General features: G+C 48.5%; 2 protein-coding genes and 2 non-coding genes across 4 annotated transcripts; 3 read left to right on the forward strand and 1 right to left on the reverse strand.

Moving 5' to 3' along the window:
- The first annotated feature begins 569 nt into the window (after positions 1 to 569).
- On the forward strand, positions 570 to 14,291 carry LOC111071156 (hormone receptor 4). The gene is made up of 5 exons (XM_022362326.2): positions 570 to 1,175; positions 3,569 to 4,336; positions 4,436 to 4,540; positions 4,609 to 4,712; positions 13,320 to 14,291. Exons 1-5 carry the CDS (start codon positions 656 to 658, stop codon positions 14,145 to 14,147), a joined length of 2,325 nt encoding a protein of 774 aa, XP_022218018.2. The 5' UTR covers positions 570 to 655; the 3' UTR covers positions 14,148 to 14,291.
- Trnac-gca lies at positions 4,767 to 4,838 on the forward strand. The gene has a single exon. It is a non-coding gene; the product is annotated as a tRNA-Cys (tRNA).
- Positions 5,154 to 5,225, forward strand: Trnac-gca. The gene has a single exon. It is a non-coding gene; the product is annotated as a tRNA-Cys (tRNA).
- Positions 14,291 to 17,527, reverse strand: LOC111071157 (sodium-coupled monocarboxylate transporter 1). The gene is made up of 6 exons (XM_022362327.2): positions 16,751 to 17,527; positions 16,516 to 16,677; positions 16,336 to 16,451; positions 15,917 to 16,276; positions 15,366 to 15,827; positions 14,291 to 15,287 (listed from the first exon to the last, which is right to left on the reverse strand). The coding sequence occupies exons 1-6, from the start codon at positions 17,417 to 17,419 to the stop codon at positions 14,942 to 14,944; spliced, it is 2,115 nt and encodes a 704-aa protein (XP_022218019.1). The 5' UTR covers positions 17,420 to 17,527; the 3' UTR covers positions 14,291 to 14,941.
- Between the last annotated feature and the right edge of the window lie 1,174 nt (positions 17,528 to 18,701).

An 18,701-nucleotide genomic window follows, 5' to 3' on the forward strand; every position in this document is an offset into this window, starting at 1 on the left:
ATTGCAGCCTTCAGACTTACAGATCAAAGGCCTCGGAAAATTCATGTCCAAAATTGCACACCACTTGCCCCACTGTTGTGCCACCATGGGGCAGCAACAAATCTAATAAGACTCGAGCAGCACACACACACACACACACCAATGGAGGGGGCACAGTTCAAGGCAGTGGCAGAGGCAGCGGCAAAGGCAACAAAACAAGAAAATTAAATTTTTATTGTTTTCACACAAATAAAATCAAATAAAAAGCGTACAACAATAACGAGCAGGACACGTACGCACACTCCCAAAGCGCCACAGAGAGCAAGAGAGAGAGAGAGAGAGAGGGAGAGAGCGAGTGTGTGTGTGTGCATTGAGTACATAAGGAGGCAGGGCAGGCAGCATCACGTGCCACACGGATGAGGCAGAGGACGACGACGACTGGGCAGGAGACGCGGACCAACCACCGCCGAGCAACCCCTAAAATTCCCCCTGTGATGTGCTCCTGCGAGATGCTGCTGCAGAGGTCCTGCGCCGAGGATAATGCCACGGTCTGCACGGGCTCTGCGTTCAGTTCGATTTGAGCACTCGACGCGAACGCGACGGTCACAGACGCGATAGATATATATAGCTAAGGCAGAACCCCAAAGCGAAGGACTCCCAGCGAGAATCGAGCGTAATGTCAACGGCCTTCCTCGTGGACAGTCTCCTGCATGCCCAGCAGACCTACACGGAGAGCCAGCTAAAGTCGAGCCTGAGCGAGATGCTGCTGTCGCGTCGTGCCGGGGAGTCGGGAGTCGCGGAGCCGGTGCCGCCGCCGCCGGATTCGGTGTCCCCCGTGGAGCAACGGCCGGACAGCTGCAGTTGCTCGAAGCGTGGCTACAAGTGTGATAAGTGCCGGGAGCACCGGGCCGAGAGTGTCGACAGCATCGAGGAGATGGATGAGGACGATGAGGACTCGTCGGCGGATGAGATCGTGGCCGACATTGAGGAGGTGCGGCTGCACATGGATGACGAGGACCTGGACGATGAGGAGGTGCAGGCAATCAAATTGCCCAAGGTGGAGCCCAAGGAGACCACCATCCCAGCGGCAGGCATCACCACCACCATCCTAAAGGATAACAACAGCAAACCCATCCTCAAGTTCAGTGTCAGCGCCATCCTGGGCGATACCCGGGAGGGAGTCCGCGTTAGGAATGGTAAGCCATCCCATCCAGCCAACCAGCCATCCATCGAGCAGGGGCTTAGCCAAGGATCTCCATAATTGAGGCTTGGCAATTAATTTGCCGTGGCTAATGCCAAACATAAACAAAATACAATTGCAATATGAAAAGCCAAAAGAATAACAATCTGGGCCAGAAAGTTTCCAACGATCAAATCAAACCCTGCTGCTACTTCGCAGTTGCCTTAGTTTTTTGTTTCTGCGCCGTGAATTTTATTGTCTGCCCTAAGCCCTCGGGGCGGTGCTCCGATGAGCCTGGCAGGCTGTAAAAACACAACCACACCTAATCATGTTTAAATTATTGGGCCTGAAACCCCCGAGTAACAATGCTGCCGCGCAACAACCAGTTCCGCTCTTCCGTAGTGTGCCACAGAGACAGATACCCGATGAGACTTCCGATGCGATCATCCTCTGCCTCTCATTGCGGCTGCGGCTGCGCGTGCTGCTTACATCGGGGGATGGATGACACCGATGAGCATACGGCTGTGGATGCGATTGTGGCTATGGTCCCGGGGGTTGTGGGTCCAAAAAGTAGGCGGAACAAATCGTCCATCAGTCAATGTAACAGCTTTGCTTTGCCTTGGCCGTTTTTTAGCATCTGAATGCCGTAGACGGCTCTTTGTTCTCCGGCATTTACGGGATTGTGGGATTTTAATTGTCATGTGATTACTGTTGTTCGGTTTATTTTCGGATATTAATGAGTGGGCTGCACACTCTGATTTCCCATATTTTATGTCTCTTTTTTATGCGATTTTATTGGACACATTTTGGGGTTCAAATGGGTCGTTTTTGCCTGTGTTTATTTTTATGGAAGAAGTGTGCCAAAAATATTAAAATGAAACGGAAATATGAGAGAAATTGGTATGAAAGATCAGTAAAGATATCTACTGAAAGGTAAAGGTAAAAGAAGAGACTTAAAGCGATCTTTGGTTCTCTTGAAATGATAATGGTAGAGGTTTCCCCATGGAATGGATAACCGGTGAATATCTAATCCAATCCAATCTATTCGATCGCACTTATCAATCTTTAGCCAACCCATTTAATCATTAAATGTGACTGATTTTCACACCCGTAATTACCCAATCAATGAACCCATTTGGAATGATTTCCAAACCAAACTAAATTGCCTTTTTGCGTAAGAGTCTGCCACAGATTAACTTTTTTGGCCAGGCCATAAACCAAAAACTTTCGGTTAGCGGCAGATATTTTTGCCACATTTCGCACATCGCACGGATGCAGAGAATTCGGCACAAACCGCCGACAAACAGAACAAACAAAAGCTGAACAATTATAACTTAATTTGTGCGCTCATTAGGCACACATGTGCCACACCGCACACACACATGGAAAATGGAGGCTCCACAGAATGGAAATTTTTGGGGGGGGAGGAGCAGGCCACAGGCAAAAACTTGTGTAGCACAAAGATGCGAGGCATCAAACCGAACAAACGCACAGAACACAGGGGATACAGGGGATACAGGGAACACAGGGGATACAGGGAACACAGGGAACACAGGAGAGAACTAAAGAGGCGTTAATACGTTAATTGTTTCATTTCTCTAATCGAATTAAAATCATATCCTGCATATCCTGCCAGCCTGTCAAAATGTGCGTGAAAGGAGAGACAGGAGGAGCAGTGTGTGTGTGTGTGTGTGTGTGCGTGTGCGTGGGTGAGCGAGCAATGGCGTCTGCTGCTGCCTTTTTGGGGTGTTTAATTAGAAAATGAAATGCAGCCACAAAACTCACCCCCCTGATGTTTCAAAGGCGCCAAACTTTGCTCTCAAGGTGCGATTCTGTCTGTGTGTTTTCGTGTGGGTTAGGGGTTCTGGGGCAGGGTTTAATTATGCCAACTTCACACTGACACTTCAAAGCAGATTTCGGATGCCATTGTTTGGGGATACGATGTGTGTGTGTGTGTGTGTGTGTGTGTGGGGGTGTTGGGGCGCCAGAAAGAAGCCTGTCTGGAGGTTGGAAAAGAGACAAGACAAGACAAGACACAACGCGCATCAAGGGTTGCTGTCGTCGCTGTCTTGAGAATGTAAAGGGGAGCTGTCTGGGAGCTGCCAGATTGTGTTCCAGGGCTGACAATCTGACAATCTGGCACTTCAAAGTGTTCTGCGGGAGGGTGGGCCATGTGAAATGGAGTTAATTTAATTAAATAACTTGAGCTGTAGATCTACAGTCTTCTGACTATCAGATATGTATCAAAAATAAGGCAATTGTTTATTAACTCGTTCCCCATCGCTCCCCATTGACCGCACATTTAACCAGTGGCTTTCAATAGCCTGAACCAAGCTGAAGCCCGCGTATAGTTAATTGCATTCACCACTAATTGGTTGCCCCTTCTTCTGCTTCTGCTACTGCTTACAGAATTCATGCAACCGCAGCATATATGGCCTTATCTACAACAAAACTTTATGCAACAACACACACATCAATATCACCAACACCATCAGCAGCAGCAGCAGCAGCAGCTTCCACAGTTGCAACATCCGCATCACCATCAGCCGCATCATCACCATCATGCGCCCGGGCATGCCCATTTTCCGCATCCCGCATTTCTAACGCATCAACTGGCGCCGCATCTACAGCATCCACACCACCCACACCATCAGCAGCAGCATCCCCATGCACACACACAACAGCAGCAGCAACAGCAGCAACAGCAGCAGCAGCAGCATCCTGGCAATAGTTGTCAACCGCAAACCGCAGCGACGACGGCCGCATCCTCGTCGTCGTCACCTGGCAGCACAATTAGTGATAGCGACAACAATCACAGCACCAGCACCAGCAGCAATGGCCAGAGCCAGAACTGTGGCCAGGATGGGCGACCGCATGGGGAGATGGTGGGCATGGGCAATGCAAATGGAGACGAGGACAACGGCAATCGAAGATTAACGCAAGAAAAGCAGCAACAGCAACAGCAACAGCAGCAACTGTTAAACGGTCAAGCTGGTGGCGGCGGGGGTAGCACTGGACACGGTGGCCTTCCCACACCGCCGCCACCACCACCGCCAGCGATTCATCCAGTGATTGCCAAACCCATGCCCAGCCGACCGACCCCATTCCTGCCTCACACCCTCAACCATCCGCACTTGCACTCGCTGCTGGCGCACTGCCGCAATCCCTACATGAGTGGTAAGAGTCCTGGCCCCCAGACCAACCCAGACCACCCGCTGCGCGCATTAACAAGTGTTTTGGTCTAATGCATTTCCTCCCTCAATGTTGCAATTGCAGTTGGCGCCCAAGTGTTTCCCCTGCCGCCGGGCCAGGGCTTTCCCTGGGCCCATTCGACGCGTGGCAAGCCCCGACGTGGCATGATGCGACGTGCCGTCTTCTCAGGTGCGTGGAGTGGGACCGATCCCCAACTGCCCCCAATGGATAATTTATAATTGTTGCTTCCGTTGCAGACTCGCAGAGGAAGGGGCTGGAGAAGCGCTTCCAGCAGCAGAAATACATCAGCAAGCCGGATCGCAAGAAGCTGGCCGAAAGACTGGGCCTAAAGGACTCTCAGGTGAGATTCGATATTGGAGTTTATTTGGGGAGCTTTGGGGATATATATCAACTGGGGGGCATAGCTCAGGGGCAGAGCATTCGACTGCAGATCGAGAGGTCCCTGGTTCAAATCCGGGTGCCCCCTTGGTATATTTTTTTTGTCCATTTCGATATTAATTTATTGCAGAAGATCACGCAGAAGATGGAACACCATTGCGGGGACCACTTTTTGCTGCGGTTTTCTTTGTTTTTTGAATAACTGACATAAACTTTGCTAGCGTAAGGGTTCCTAGCCGTAGAACCTCCTAAATTGGGGAATATTTCCACACGCAAAACTTCATTAGGCCACCTCTTCCTTGTGGTTAATCCCGGAAAGATCGACTTTAAAGGATTCGCAGGCGCGACTTAATATTTAGTTTATATTTTTTTATTTATTTAATTTTATATATATATATCAGTTGGGGGCATAGCTCAGTGGCAGAGCATTCGACTGCAGATCGAGAGGTCCCTGGTTCAAATCCGGGTGCCCCCTTTGTAACTTTTTCTTCCATTTCGATCGATGACATTGCTCCCCAGGCCCTCTTTGATCTCCTCCGCTTTCATTCAACGGAAATCTAATTTAGTTTTGATTTAATCTTTACCCTTTCCACGTAACTTTTCCAAAACCAAACACCCAATTAGCAACGCTCGCTCCCCTCCTGTAATTATTCCACAAAACTTTATCCGCTAAACTCTGGCACTTTGTTGGTGTGGTGTGTGCAGTAGGCAATCCATAAGCAAATCCCTCTGGTGATATGCCAATGAAAAAATCAATAAGCTCCACCAGACTGAAAGCATAATAAGCATAAAATTATGCCATTATGCTCGTAAAATTATATTTAACCGCTTATGAAAATTGCGTTTGGCAAACTTTTCAAATCAGCTTTAATAAGCAGACAACAAAAGGCGACGGGAATATAAAATATACTCGTACCTCGTATCTCGTACTCCTCTTAAAAAACAAAGAGCGAACAATGAAAATAAAACTCCGCCCTGGAACAGGGAGCAAAGCTCTTCGGCTCGGCAATGGCTGCGCAGAGTGGAAAATGGCTGCAAAGGAAGGGGCTCGGGAGTGGGTCTCTGGCACTCGCAGTGGAAGGGGGGCCGTCGAGCAGGGCTGCTGCTCCTTGAAATGCGCAGTCGCTCGGGTCGGGCGGGGCGGTCGTCTTGGGTGGGCGCCAGCCTGTATATGTATATCCCCCACAGCCCACTGGAAAATATATATATAAGAGAGAGAGAGAGAGAGATATATAAGCAAAGGTCGGAGTGCTCTGTGTGGGGCTGTGTGGCGTGGAAATATAATGAAATTATAACGAGCTATAAGAAATTCATTTCGACAGAGACTGTAGCAGTAGCTGAAGCTGAAGCCGAAAAGGCAGACAGACAGACAGACAGCTTTCATTGATTCTCTCTTCTTTTCTGCTGGCCCCTCTGTGTGTCATGCAATAATTAAATTAATTTTTGTAAAACGCAGCTCTAAAGAGAAAGCGCAACGTAGAGGAAGAACCTTTTACGCAGACAAATTTTCACATGTCAGCGAAATTTGCGTGGCCAATTCGGTCTTGTCACAATGTAATCGATCACAACTCAATCACAGACGAAGACTCAGACCCAGACCCAGACACAGGCGCAGACCCAGACCCAGAGCAGACTCAGGAGTTGTCACCACCATTGAAAGGGATGCCAAAAGCCGACGCGACATCTGCGGCAGCCTCCTGATGATGCTGCTGCTGCTGCTGCTGCTGATGACTGACAATGTCATGCCAAATTAGTGCAGCTCTTTTTGTTGTTGTTGTTCTTTCACTAGCATATGATTCATAAAAATTTCATAATTACACAATAAGCGTGTCCAGTTGCATTTCGAAACATGAATTCATCAACTCATTGCACATGTCACGCCCCTCTTTTGGCAACTGGTCGGTCGGTCGGTCGATCGATCGATCACTTACAGCCTAATGATCTTATAATGCCCCTAGGTCTGGGTCGAGCTCGCAAAGATGCAAGCGATGCATTCGATCTAACGCTTGCACTAGCGCTTGCAATATATTCACACAGATTTTGTAATTCTCGCATAAATAAACGTAGATCGATTATTTGCCAAGTGCGGAATTATACAAGTTTTGTTTGTTGTTATGATTGAGTAAGTTTCAGACTTCCCCCTGTAGAAGTGGGTCATAAATAGCTGCTCTAAATCGTTTGTACTTGCAGTTGTTTGCGTCGTATGGCAGGCAGCGTCTAGCTCTAGACAGTTCTACGACAACTGTAAACTTGTTGACCAGCAAGAAAAAGATACGCAAAACTTAATAGAATCAAAGGGAAAGTTTTTGTAGAATTAAATCCCAAGTCAGGTTTTTATTTAAAACCGTTTAATGCTAGTAAACATTACTGCCGACTAAGGAAAAAGATCAGCCACACATATGGGGTTCCTTTGACAGCTGCTTTCTGCTGGGCCCTTACTATTATTTTATGATTATTGCCCCCACGTTTGGGTCATAAATCTTGCAGTGAAAAGTTCAAAGCATTCATCAATTGCAGTTTGTCAAATTGTAAAAATGGAAAACGTAAAAAAAAGCTAGAAAATGGAGAAAATGTCGACGGTGACAAAAACAAAAGGGGGGGACTGGGAGTGGGGTGGTAGTGAAGTAAAGCAGAAGCAACAAAAATGTGCAAAAATGTCAGAAAAATTCGCAATCATATCGCAGCGGGTGTCCAACTTGCGGTAGCTGGACCCAGCAATGGGCCTGGGACCTGGGACCTGGAACCTGCTACCCAGGACAAAGGACACACAAAGTGTTGGCCAGCCGGCGGCGATGACGACACCGAGAGCTGAGAGCTCCATTAACGACTGCTGCTTCTGGAGGGCTGTGGGGGCTGTGGGGGCTGTGGGTCTGTGGGTCTGTGGGTTGGGGGGAGACTGGACAACGGTTCGAGTGCTGCTGGTGTGGGTGATGAACGAGTGCGGATATTCACACTCGAGTGACACAGGTTGAGTGGGTGTATGGGTGAGTTTGGGTGTGAGTGTGTGTGCGTGTGTGTGTGTGTGTGGGAGGAGTGTGAGTGGATTGCATTGCGCCTAGTTGTATGCAACATGATTTAAGAGCCTTCATCCTTCGTTGTGCTGCACTTTTTTGCGGCCATTTGTTGTTCATTTTGCTGCAGCCACCTCCCCCCACAGCACCCACTGCTGTGTGCCATAAATATTTCTCATATTGCACTGGGCCTACGGTGGCCTGCAGTGGACCCATGGACCAGGCGCCTGAGAGATGACCAGAAATGGTGTCGGGGTCGGGGTCGGGTCCATTGTCGCGTGCCTTGTGGTCGCTCGCCAAACGTTGCATTGATGATGGTGAATGGTGAAGCTGCTGAATGCTGGCTGCGGATTCAGGTGATTCATCATTTCGAGTGTTGTTCATTGCAACGTTTATTGCGATTTTTACAAACGCACTCGAGAAATCGCCTGGCCAAAAACCGCGTGCGTTTATTGCAGCCAAACGCGATTTATGGGCGACTTTCTGGTCTGCTTTTTTTTTCGCTCCATCCTCCCCCGTTCTGTGCGGAATGCAAGTCACGTGCAAAGGCGTGGCCGAGTACCTAATGGTTATTAACTGTTAGATCGGAGTGCATAAAGCAGTGCGAATGGCAGGGGCTGCAAATAAATGGGAAGGAAAATACTCTTGGAATTTGTGCAGGAATGAGTGTATGAATGTGCCTCGCAGCTTCAACAGTTGATAAATCAGAGATATTTCTGGGCCAAGTAATCGAATCAGAACACCAAAAACCACCATCTTCACGGCTTAAGCTTCTTCTGTGCTGAGTTCCCATCGTTTGCAACCACACCCTCCAACAATACCACACACTCTGTCCATCAGTCACGCCCTCTTCGCAAGGCAGTGCAACTGACAGTTACCAGCCTCATAATCCGCTCGCTATAAATTTAATTGCCATTAATGACACTTCAGATGAAAGAGCGAAAGAGCTGGCTGGCTGGATCCTGTCTGCAGGCGCCTGCCAGACCCAAAACAGCGGAAATGAAAACATCTTGAGGCTAAATTGTGATTTGCATTTTTAAATCAATACACAAAAGGCCATGGACCAGGAGCTTAAGGAGTCGCGAGGCAGCATGATATTCCCGTGCAACCCCCGCAGACACGCACACGCACACGTGTCTGGCGGGCGGGGGACTCTCTTCCTCGCTCTTGCTCTCCGGCAACTTTTTAAGTGTCATGTCCAAAACAAATTCGTCTGTTTTTGATTTGTCGAAAAATGGGGAACAAGAAAAAAAAATACTCGTAAACCAGAACCAGAATACCAGAGCGGAGCGTATAAAGGATAAAGGATAAAGGAAATTCCCGCCAACGCTCGGCAATCAACTGTGGAATCTCCCCGACTGTGTCTCTGTGTCTCTCTCTCTCTCTCTCTCTCGGACTTTCTCTCTCTCTTTCCCTCTATATACGAGTGTACGGCACTTTTGGCATTTTTCACGTTATAAATATTTTTATTTTCATTTCGTCTGCCTTGTCTTTTGTGTGGAGTGTGGAGTGTGCATTGTGGACGGCGGCTGCCGTTGAGAGAGGGGGGATTAACCAGACTTTTCCAGAATTTTGTTTTTATTTGGTTTGTGATTTCGATTTCTTTCGTTTGGCGGGGGCTTTAAATCAATTCGAATGATAAATAATCCCTGAATGGGCATCCCCTTTTTGCTGCAGACCGCAGAATATTTAACACACTCTGGGTTCTGGGTCTGGGTTGGTCTTTTGTGATATTTGCTTTGTTTTTTATGAGCCTTGTTATCCTTTTTAGTAGCTGCCAAATAATGATTATCTTATATAAAGCTTAGGATAGTTTTCGGAGATGCCAAACAACATACATTTATATATTTTATGACTCCTACTTTTATTTTTTATTTAATATTTTGTACAGTTTTTTGAGCTCTTAAAGTTTATCTGCAACAATAACCAATCGTAACTTATGATATCTTTATTTATAGCCACAAAACTATAAGCTCTTTACGTAGTACTCCCCTTTCCCCTTTCCATCTGTGAGTTTCCATGCATCCAAACTATTGTAAGTCAACTTTTGCCTTGAGATATCTTCAAGTTCCTGCGCTCCACATAAAGTTTGTGGATTCCCCATTAATACGAAATCAATTTACATTTCCATCTCACTTGTCTGCAATCAAAGAACACTTAAACACACCCGAAACATGCTCATAACTCAAATTTCATTCCAATTTGCCCTCCAATTCCTGCTGCTCCCTCGCACCCCTCGTGCACCCCTCGTGCGCGCAAAAACGATTGAGGAACATTAAAAACCATCATTTGCAGCTTTGGTTACAAAATAAATTGTTGACAAATTGCTAAATAAATGCTCGCCCCGCCACAATGCAAAGTATTTGGCAAACACTTCCAACTGCTGGACCCTCAACTAAAACAATAACCACAACGAGGAGCGGCAGGAGCAGGAGCAGGAGCATGTCTGTTTGGTTGGATAGGGGAAGGACAAATGGACAGATCGACCATGGTAGGATGGCCAGTAACCCAAAACGCACTGCCAACTGCTGTTGAAATGACTTTGGCAAATAGTAGCAGACTATTTAATACGCTATTATGCCGCATATCGAATGACATTTGGGGGGCCGAAATGGGTTGACAGCAGCCCAGCAGCCCACCACCGAGAGCAGTCCAACCATCCCGGATGCCAGCCTCATTAGTTAACATATGTTGCCCCGAACGAGATTGGCAGAAGTCACAATCTCGAATGGGGTTGGAGACTCCATTCTCATTCCCATCTCCAGTCCATTCCATCCTCCCCCATCGCTACAACAGCTTGTGCTCATTGCCCAAAGTCAATTTTCGGGCAGCAAAAAAGTAGTAGAGCGAGCGGACAGAAGGGCGGCAGGGCAGGGCAGGCCAAGCCGCACTTGGCCCAAGCAATTTGTAGCCAACTGACTGAACGACCCGCTTACCCACTCCCACAATAGTATAAAAGCCATCCCATGCCATCCCATTCGACTCTCTCTGCTGGCTGGGTGGTTTATAAAAACTTCAAACAAATTCCATGCGCGTTATGCTGGCAGCGTGTCAGAAAAATATGTTACTTATCGTTTTGGCTTACTCTCCACGCTCCACGCTTCACGGCATGGGAATGGGAATGCCGAGCATAAGGGAGCACAGCATAATATTGTATGTGTGGGTGGGTCCTTAACAAACTGGGCAAACAGCTTAGCCGGAATCGCGCTTAAGAACTTCATTTGGCTGTGATTGAAATGATAATTGAAATAAAAGAGATAAAGATTAGCAGAGAGAAACTTAAAGCAGCATCTAATATCAAGCAGCAGTAAAAGTCTGGCAAAGTTTAATCTTTTACTCAACTAATCTTCAGGGAAGCTTTATTGTTCCGCCCAAACATAAACTCTATTTTATAATCATCATCCCTGGATTATTGCCCACTTAGCAAAGCCATTTAATTCCTATTCGAATAGCGCTTTGGGAAAACATTTCCCTAATTACGAGGAAAAACAATTGAATTTTAGTTGTTGTCGCCACCATAAATATTTGCATAAATTTAATTATTTACTGACCGGCAAAAATTAAACAAATATTTTTGTGTTAGACAATAATTATATGTATGATGTCCGTACCCGGGTTTGGGGGCAGGGGCACAGTCGTCGTTACAAGGCCAATATTTGTTAACAAGCCGGAGAGTACGATAGAACTAAACTCGGAGTCGTTTCGGTACCCATTGAATGCAATTGATATTTATGCAATTTCTATACGATACGAGTTGTGGGTTGAGCTATTTCCGTTGCGGAATAATTACAGCATATACACTCGTACACATCGGGATCGGGTTAATTGGAACTGGTTCTACTCCAGACTCGTGCGTAATCTTTACTTTCTTCGTTGCTGTTGTGTCCGAAGGCAAACATCATAATTTCAAGCTCATTAAACTTGGAATGCTAGCGCGAGAAAGTATAAATAGAAAAGTCTGCGACAGAACGGAAGTACGCGGGCCAATTTTCCGAGCCGCCTCTCTCTGTTTCTCTCTCTCGCTCTCTCTTTGGCATACTAAATTGCACGCTTTATAATTAATTTCCATCAGAAACAGACGATGACGATGACGACGGTGGCCATTCGGTGGCTAGAGCAAAGTCTGTCCCCCCAGTTACGACTGACTTTGGGCTGGACCCATAATCATTAATCTTATCGCCGCCTGAGCTTATTATTTCAATTGCTTAGGGTATGGGGTTGATGGCTGGTGGGCTGCTGGCTTGGTGGCTTGCTGGCTTGACGCTGGAAAACTCAATGACCGGAAGTAAGCGGAACAGCAAACTGAAAACATTTCTGGCACGTGTCCCCTGGGTTCAGCTCTGATGTCGAAGAAATCTCTGCGGTTAATCGCTTGTTTAACATGTCAGCAACTTTTTTGTTGGCGCCACTCTTTGCTTAGTTATTTATAAATGTTTAGAGATTAGGGGTGTACGAGTAGGAGTGGGAGTGGGAGTGGAAGGCCACTCGCCCGGCAATGGCTTTCCATTTACCAATTTCACGCATCAATTTGCTTGCAAATTTCACATCAAGTCACAATCTAATTACCGAAGAAGGAGTGCTGTGATGTGAGGGACTGGCACTGGGACGGGGACGGGGACCTACCATAAATTGTTGCAAATTGTTTGGCTTTTGCAACAAAGTGCGAATGTCCTGCTGTGTCATAGGCAGCAACAGCAACAGGAACAGAAACAGAAACAACAAGGACGCAACACCCACTGCATAATAACTCACAAACAGTCGCCGAGGTGGTGGGCCAAGGCACAGTCCATGTCCAGGGTATCCTGCAAATCTGCTTCAAGTGTCTGTGCCGCTGCGCTGCTTGCCTGTCAAATGCAGCAAGCAACAGGGGGACACACAGATACAGAGAGAGAAATGGAGACAGAGAGATGGTAAACTTACAGCATATTTGCTGGACCAACTTTTTGGGGCCCTAAACAGTGGGCACAGAATCAGTCTGCAAGGGCAGGGAAAACCTTCAACATTTCCCGCCATTTGTTGGCCCCTTCGCAGCACTTTATTTGCCCCACTGTGCGGCCTCTAATCAATTTGTTGCCGCTTTTGGGGAAATGTCTCTAATTTGCATTTATTATGGATATGCACGGCGTCTGGCGCTGGCATTGCAGTTCAAACTTTTCCTCTGGCCAGGGCCACGCCCACACACACGACAACATAGCCCAGAATGGAATGGTGATTGGGGGATTGGGGGGTGGGCGGTGGGTAGGTGGATTGTAGATTCAATTTGCCACAGAAAAGTTTTTTGTCAGGGGAAAAAGTTTGTTTTGTGAGCGGAAAACGTTGAAGGAATTGGAACGCATCCGCCCCTGTGGCCATGAAAAGTTTTTTGGGTGAAAACTACAGCCCGATGCTGCCACATCCCTTCCTGGTCTGCCTGCCTGGTCTGCCTGCCTGGTCTGCCTGCCTGGAACAGACAGCTTTCCATCCGAAGATGGACAGTCTTAATTTACCCATTTCATTGCAAGATTGAATCCATATCCATATCTGAATCGGTTTTATCTCCTCCCCCTTTTCGTTTGCAGGTGAAAATTTGGTTTCAGAATCGCCGGATGAAGTGGCGAAACTCCAAGGAGCGCGAGCTGCTGGCCAGCGGCGGTTCCCGCGACCAGACGCTGCCCAACAAGAACAATCCCAATCCGGATTTGTCCGACGCCAAGTGCGATCGACCCCTCACACCGATCTCACCCTCCCTGCTCTCGCCCAATGGCAGCATCACGCCGCCGCCCGGCGCCAGTGCCAGTGCCATTGCCAAGGACGAACCGCCGCCGGCTGCTGTCACACCCAAATCACCGCAGTCCGTCAGCAGCAGGAGCTCCCCGTGTCATCCCTCTGCGGGATATGCGGGCATGCAAATGAGCTCGCCGCCCCCTCTCCTCACCAGCCTCAAGATGAGCGATCAGTCGGGCACGCCCACGCCCACGGGCGGCTCAGGGGGCGGAGCAGGCACAACGGTTTCATCGGCTGCCTCGTCGCCGCCGGGTGCGAGCAGTGCGGCCGAGTTTCAGGCCAAGATCAATGCCGAGATGCAGAAGCAGCTGGTGGCCGCCGACCTCAAGTTCAAGCTGGAGAGCAGCATCCAGGAGGCGAAGCAGCGGCGATTCGAGCAGCTGCAGCAGCAGCTCCACCACTCGCCCCACTTTACGGCCATGCGAGAGGTGGAGCTGGCAGCCGCCGCAGCAGCCGCACAATTGCACCACCATCACCAGCAGCAGCAGCAGCAACAGCAACAGCAACAGCAACAGCAGCAGCAACAGCAACAGCAACAGCAGGGGTCAGAGTTCATGAAGCTGTACTACGACGACTACGATGACTCCAACTCCGACAGCGATGAGGAGATCAGCGTGACGTGATTCCGGAGACGGGGGATCACTGTAAATATATATTGTGTACTTACGTTTTAATTGTAAATTTATTGAAGCATTCAAATTAATGTATTTAATATGTGTATAATATTTTTTCGAATTTAAATTCCCAAACGAAATAAACTTCTTTGAAAAATCCAAAAAAAAAACTGCATAAAAATCGAAAGAAAACTTGAAATCTACACGATGCAGTGTACATGTAGAGTACGCTACGCGTAGAGTACGTTGTAGAGTACGTTGTAGAGTACGTTGTAGAGTATTTTACACGTAGAGTACGCTTCATGATAACTACATACATGTACATACGAACTACACAATTTACATGAAAATCGAAAATCAAAAATAAAATTGGAAATTTTTGGTTTAGGCATCAGCAGTGGGCTGAATCAGGAATATATATATATGTATGTATGTATGTATGTATGTATGTATGTATATATTTGTGTTTATTTGCTTAAAACTTAACTAAAGGTAAATTCACTTTTGTGCTAAAATTAGTAAGATTTGTGTGTGTGTGTGTGTGTGTGTGTGTGTGTGTGTGTGTGTTTGTACACAGAATACTGTGTCGAAGATTGCTCTCTGGGGGGGCTGGTGGGGGGATTGAACTTAAAACTAAAAATCACTCTTGCGACTAAGCTAGGACAGTTAGGATTGCGACTGGTATTTTTGTACATAGAGGTTGCAAGTTGCACACAAGGAATACACGCGGGAGTGTGCGTGGAGTGGAGTGGCCTGGGCATGGGATACCCAAACCCAAACCCAAATTCGATTCGATTTCTACTCTATTCATCGTCGATGCGTATGGCATGATTCACATGCCCCTTGTCACCTGCCGTCTCTTTGGTTGTGGTTGTGGTTGTGGCTAGGGTCGGGTCTGCCGCCGTGGTGCTGGTCGTGGTGGTGGTGGTTATGGTGCTGTTGGTGGTGTACTGCACTTGGGAGTCGTCGCTCTTGAAGACCTCCTCGGAGACGGCTTCATTGTCGATGCCGCCCTTGCCGGTGATCTTCAGGACATTTCGTCGCTGATTAAAGTCAATTATCAGGGAGAGGAGCCAGCCCAAGAACACTGTCAACAGGCATCCGATCATGCTGTACCACATATAGCTCAGCCGGAAGATGGGCCAGGAACTGTAGGGATTCGCATCAAATCGATTCGTTTAAATAAAAATTGAAATGAAAGTGGAAGTGGAATAAATCGAAACTCACGTGAATCCTTCCTGCTGAATGGGATGCATTGATTCGGTGAGCAAACCCTCGATAATGCTGGTCAAATTGACATGACAATCGCAGTGCTCGATGGATGTGGCCAGTGGGGGCGACTCCACGCTGGCTATCTGTGCCACCACACCCACAAAGATGACCAGTGCCAGCGAGAGGAGACCGCCATAGAAGGCGCCCTTGGTGTTGGCCTGCTTGCAGGCAATCCCGAGCACAAACAGACCCAAGGTGACGCCGCCGATGAGGCCATTCAATGTGAGCGTCGCCTGCAGCACGCCGCCCAGATGCTCCACAATGAACACCAGACCGAAGGAGGCAATGCCATAGCCCAGGGACATCCACTTGGCATAGGTGGCTCCCTTCTCCGGTGAGATTTTGATGTTCATGCCATTGACAAGCAGATCCTCGCAGGTGACAGCCGACAGGGAGTTCAGGGCCGATGCCACAGTTCTGAATGGGAAGAGACAGGAGAGTATCAGTGATGTGATGCAGTTCCTGCAGCCAGTGACTGAGTGGTGTGCGGTGTGCGGTGTGCCTACCCCAAACTAGCCGCAAAGATTCCGGCAACGAAGATGCCCGCAATGGAGTAGATGTGCTCGTACGTATTGATCACGTAGAAGGGCAGCAGCTGGTCCGTGGCCGAGATGCGACCCGCCGTCAGGGGATCGCAGCCGGCATAGTGGGTGAAGACCATCAGGCCCGTGTAAAAGTTGAGCAGAAAGACAACAATCAAACCGACGATGGCAAAGCCCAAGGCGATCTTGGCCAGCTTCAGGGACTTCAGGGACATGCACTTCTGGACGGAGGCCTGGTTGGTGCAGAACAGCGACGTCCAGTAGAAGAAGCCGCCAATGACCACAGACCAAACGGTGTGACGGGTCGTCGGATCGGGGTCCATGCTGCAGGAGTGCAAACGTCAGAACGAATATCCCAGCGAGTTTCCGCGTGTTCAACTTACTTGAAGAACTCCAAGCGATTGAGTTCGGCGGCCTTCTGAAAGACCTGGATGGGCGTGCCGCTGTAGTAGCTGCCGAGACCGACAATCAGCACGAGAGACACAGCCAGGACAGCAGCCTGAAGAGGAACGAACGATAAAGGTTAGCCAGCGGATCCTCAGAGTTTTGCTTGCATCATTTACCTGGAATGTGTCCGCTATGACCACAGCCTTCATGCCGCCCTGCGACGAATAGAACACGCAGACCACATAGATCAGGACGACAGCGATCTTGGTGTCCAGCCCCGTGGCCTTGGACAAGGCAATGGCTGGCGCGAGCACAGCCACAGCGGTGTAGAAGCACATCTAATGGAGCAAGCAAAGGAAAGATTAAACACAAAGTTCTGCCTTGGAGGAGAGAGAGGATCTCCTGGCGCACCTGTATGACATAGAGTACTGCGCCCAAGATGCGGATCTCCTTGCCGAAGCGTATGCCCAGGTACTCGTAGCAGCTGGTCAGCTCCATCTTGAAGTAGATGGGATAGAAGATCTTGACGGCCACCGGTATGACCAGCACCATGGGTATCACAATCAGGACGAACTGTGTGCCCTGGAAGTACATCTCGGATGGGTTGCCCAGCAGCTCGATGGCCGTGATGAAGCTGGTCGTCAGGCTGAGGGTAACGGGGAAGATGCTCATCTCGGAGCCGAGCAGAAACTCGTTGGAGGAGCTGCCGCCCTTCTGGAAGAAGCCGTAGAAGATGCCAATGCCCAGTGAGATGACCAGCATGCCCAGCAGGATCACATAGTCGTAGCCGGAGAAGGTGGGCTTGTGGCTGGGCGCGCTGCACTCCTCCAGTCCATCCGGCGAGGTGGTCTGCTGCGACTTGTAGGCCTGCAGCAGCAGCGTTGCCGCATTATCAAAGTCCACATGCTCCTTGGAGGCGCTGGCAGGACTCTCGCCCCGCACAATCAGATACTTGTGGCTGGCATCCAGCGGGGCGGAGCCCGATGCGGCTGTCTTCTCCTGCAGCGCATAGGCGGTAATAGAATGCGCCAAGGCGCAGAGGGTCAGCAGCTTCAGTATGGTATCCTGGGTGGCGAACATCCTGCCAGGGACTGCGAACGGGCAACAGCAACAACTGATGGGACAGACACCTTGGGTCACGCTCTCCGTCTAAGGCCCCACAACGTTATGGTCGAACTGAAATGGCATAGAGCACAAGCGAGACGGTTTAGATCATGGCAAGATCAAGGTTCTCGAAAAGAAATTGCACCAAAGGCGGCGGCATCAATGGGTGGGTGTCGCTTGGGCTGCCATTAATTAATTAAGCGAACGATCCCCCACAAAAAATTCCTCCATCTGACGGAACTGTGTGTTTGTAGGGTGGGAGGTGGGGGGCTGGCTACGAGCTGGACGGGCCATTGGCCACAGCCTCCCATGCTCAAGTACAAATATATTATTTCCTTAAACAAACAATTCCATTTGGGTGTAATTGCTTTATTATTAATATGTTTTCGTAATGGACGACGACGACGACGACACTTTCGTTCAAGGCGAAAAACTTTTGTAAATTATTTTCGGGGGAGTGGGAAAAGGGGGTTCGTTAGGCCTGAAAACCAACTAAGCCAATAGACCATAAACTACTTTTAGGAGTAAAGATCGAGCCATGATCGTTTGTTCCATGGGATTAGCAATGAGTATAATTATGTATCAAGTCTGATTGAACATAACATATTTCCAGCAGCCCAAGACATTACACAAACGATTGATATTCGCGTTCAATTTTTAAATCATAGAGCACTGATTTTGCCATCGATAACCCACCAGCACCCATACATACGAATCAATCAGCGATCCAATTGATTCCAACACTCTGTGACAATCATTTAAATCAAGCGAACTTAGCGCTATAGAGCTTCTCCTGCTCTGCTCCAAATTTTCCAGCCAATTTCAAGCTATTAAAGAAAATCTGCTCCTGTGGCACAAACACACACACACACACACATAGAAATGCAATACGGAAACACTCACACTGAGATACTGAGAAAGAGGCGGCGCAGACGAGACGGACAGCAACAAAGTTGTGAGCGAAAAGTGATAAATGCTCCCGCGCCACAAAATTGAGATTTAAGCGAATTTAACTGGTTTATATCAGTGGCTTGTGGCTTGAGCCGGATTGCGCCGGTTTTGGCCAGAAATTTGCCATCCATCGGATACGATCCGAAGAGAGCTACTGCTGGGCAAGGCCTGGGGCGAAGAGCAAGAGTAGAGAGCGGAGCAGAGCAGAGCACCAAGGTGTCTTCATGGAAGAGCGGCGGCCCAATCGAAAAGGTTCCCCCGAACACAGAGGTGGGCCGGGCACAAACACGTTTCCCCCCATCTCTGG

This window comes from Drosophila obscura, unplaced genomic scaffold, assembly GCF_018151105.1.
Source record: "Drosophila obscura isolate BZ-5 IFL unplaced genomic scaffold, ASM1815110v1 contig_1, whole genome shotgun sequence".
Classification (NCBI taxonomy): Eukaryota; Metazoa; Arthropoda; class Insecta; order Diptera; family Drosophilidae; genus Drosophila; species Drosophila obscura.

What these genes read in the sequence shown, in the direction of transcription:
- LOC111071156 (XM_022362326.2), top strand. Translation starts at nt 656, where the DNA reads ATGTCAACGGCCTTCCTCGTGGACAGTCTCCTGCATGCCCAGCAGACC. An exon ending in CCGCAATCCCTACATGAGTG is followed by an intron (nt 4,337 to 4,435) that starts GTAAGAGTCCTG and finishes TTGCAATTGCAG; the next exon opens with TTGGCGCCCAAGTGTTTCCC. An exon ending in GCGACGTGCCGTCTTCTCAG is followed by an intron (nt 4,541 to 4,608) that starts GTGCGTGGAGTG and finishes CTTCCGTTGCAG; the next exon opens with ACTCGCAGAGGAAGGGGCTG.
- LOC111071157 (XM_022362327.2), bottom strand. Translation starts at nt 17,419, where the DNA reads ATGTTCGCCACCCAGGATACCATACTGAAGCTGCTGACCCTCTGCGCC. An exon ending in CAGTACTCTATGTCATACAG is followed by an intron (nt 16,678 to 16,750) that starts GTGCGCCAGGAG and finishes TTGCTCCATTAG; the next exon opens with ATGTGCTTCTACACCGCTGT. An exon ending in ATTCAGCAGGAAGGATTCAC is followed by an intron (nt 15,288 to 15,365) that starts GTGAGTTTCGAT and finishes GAATCCCTACAG; the next exon opens with TTCCTGGCCCATCTTCCGGC.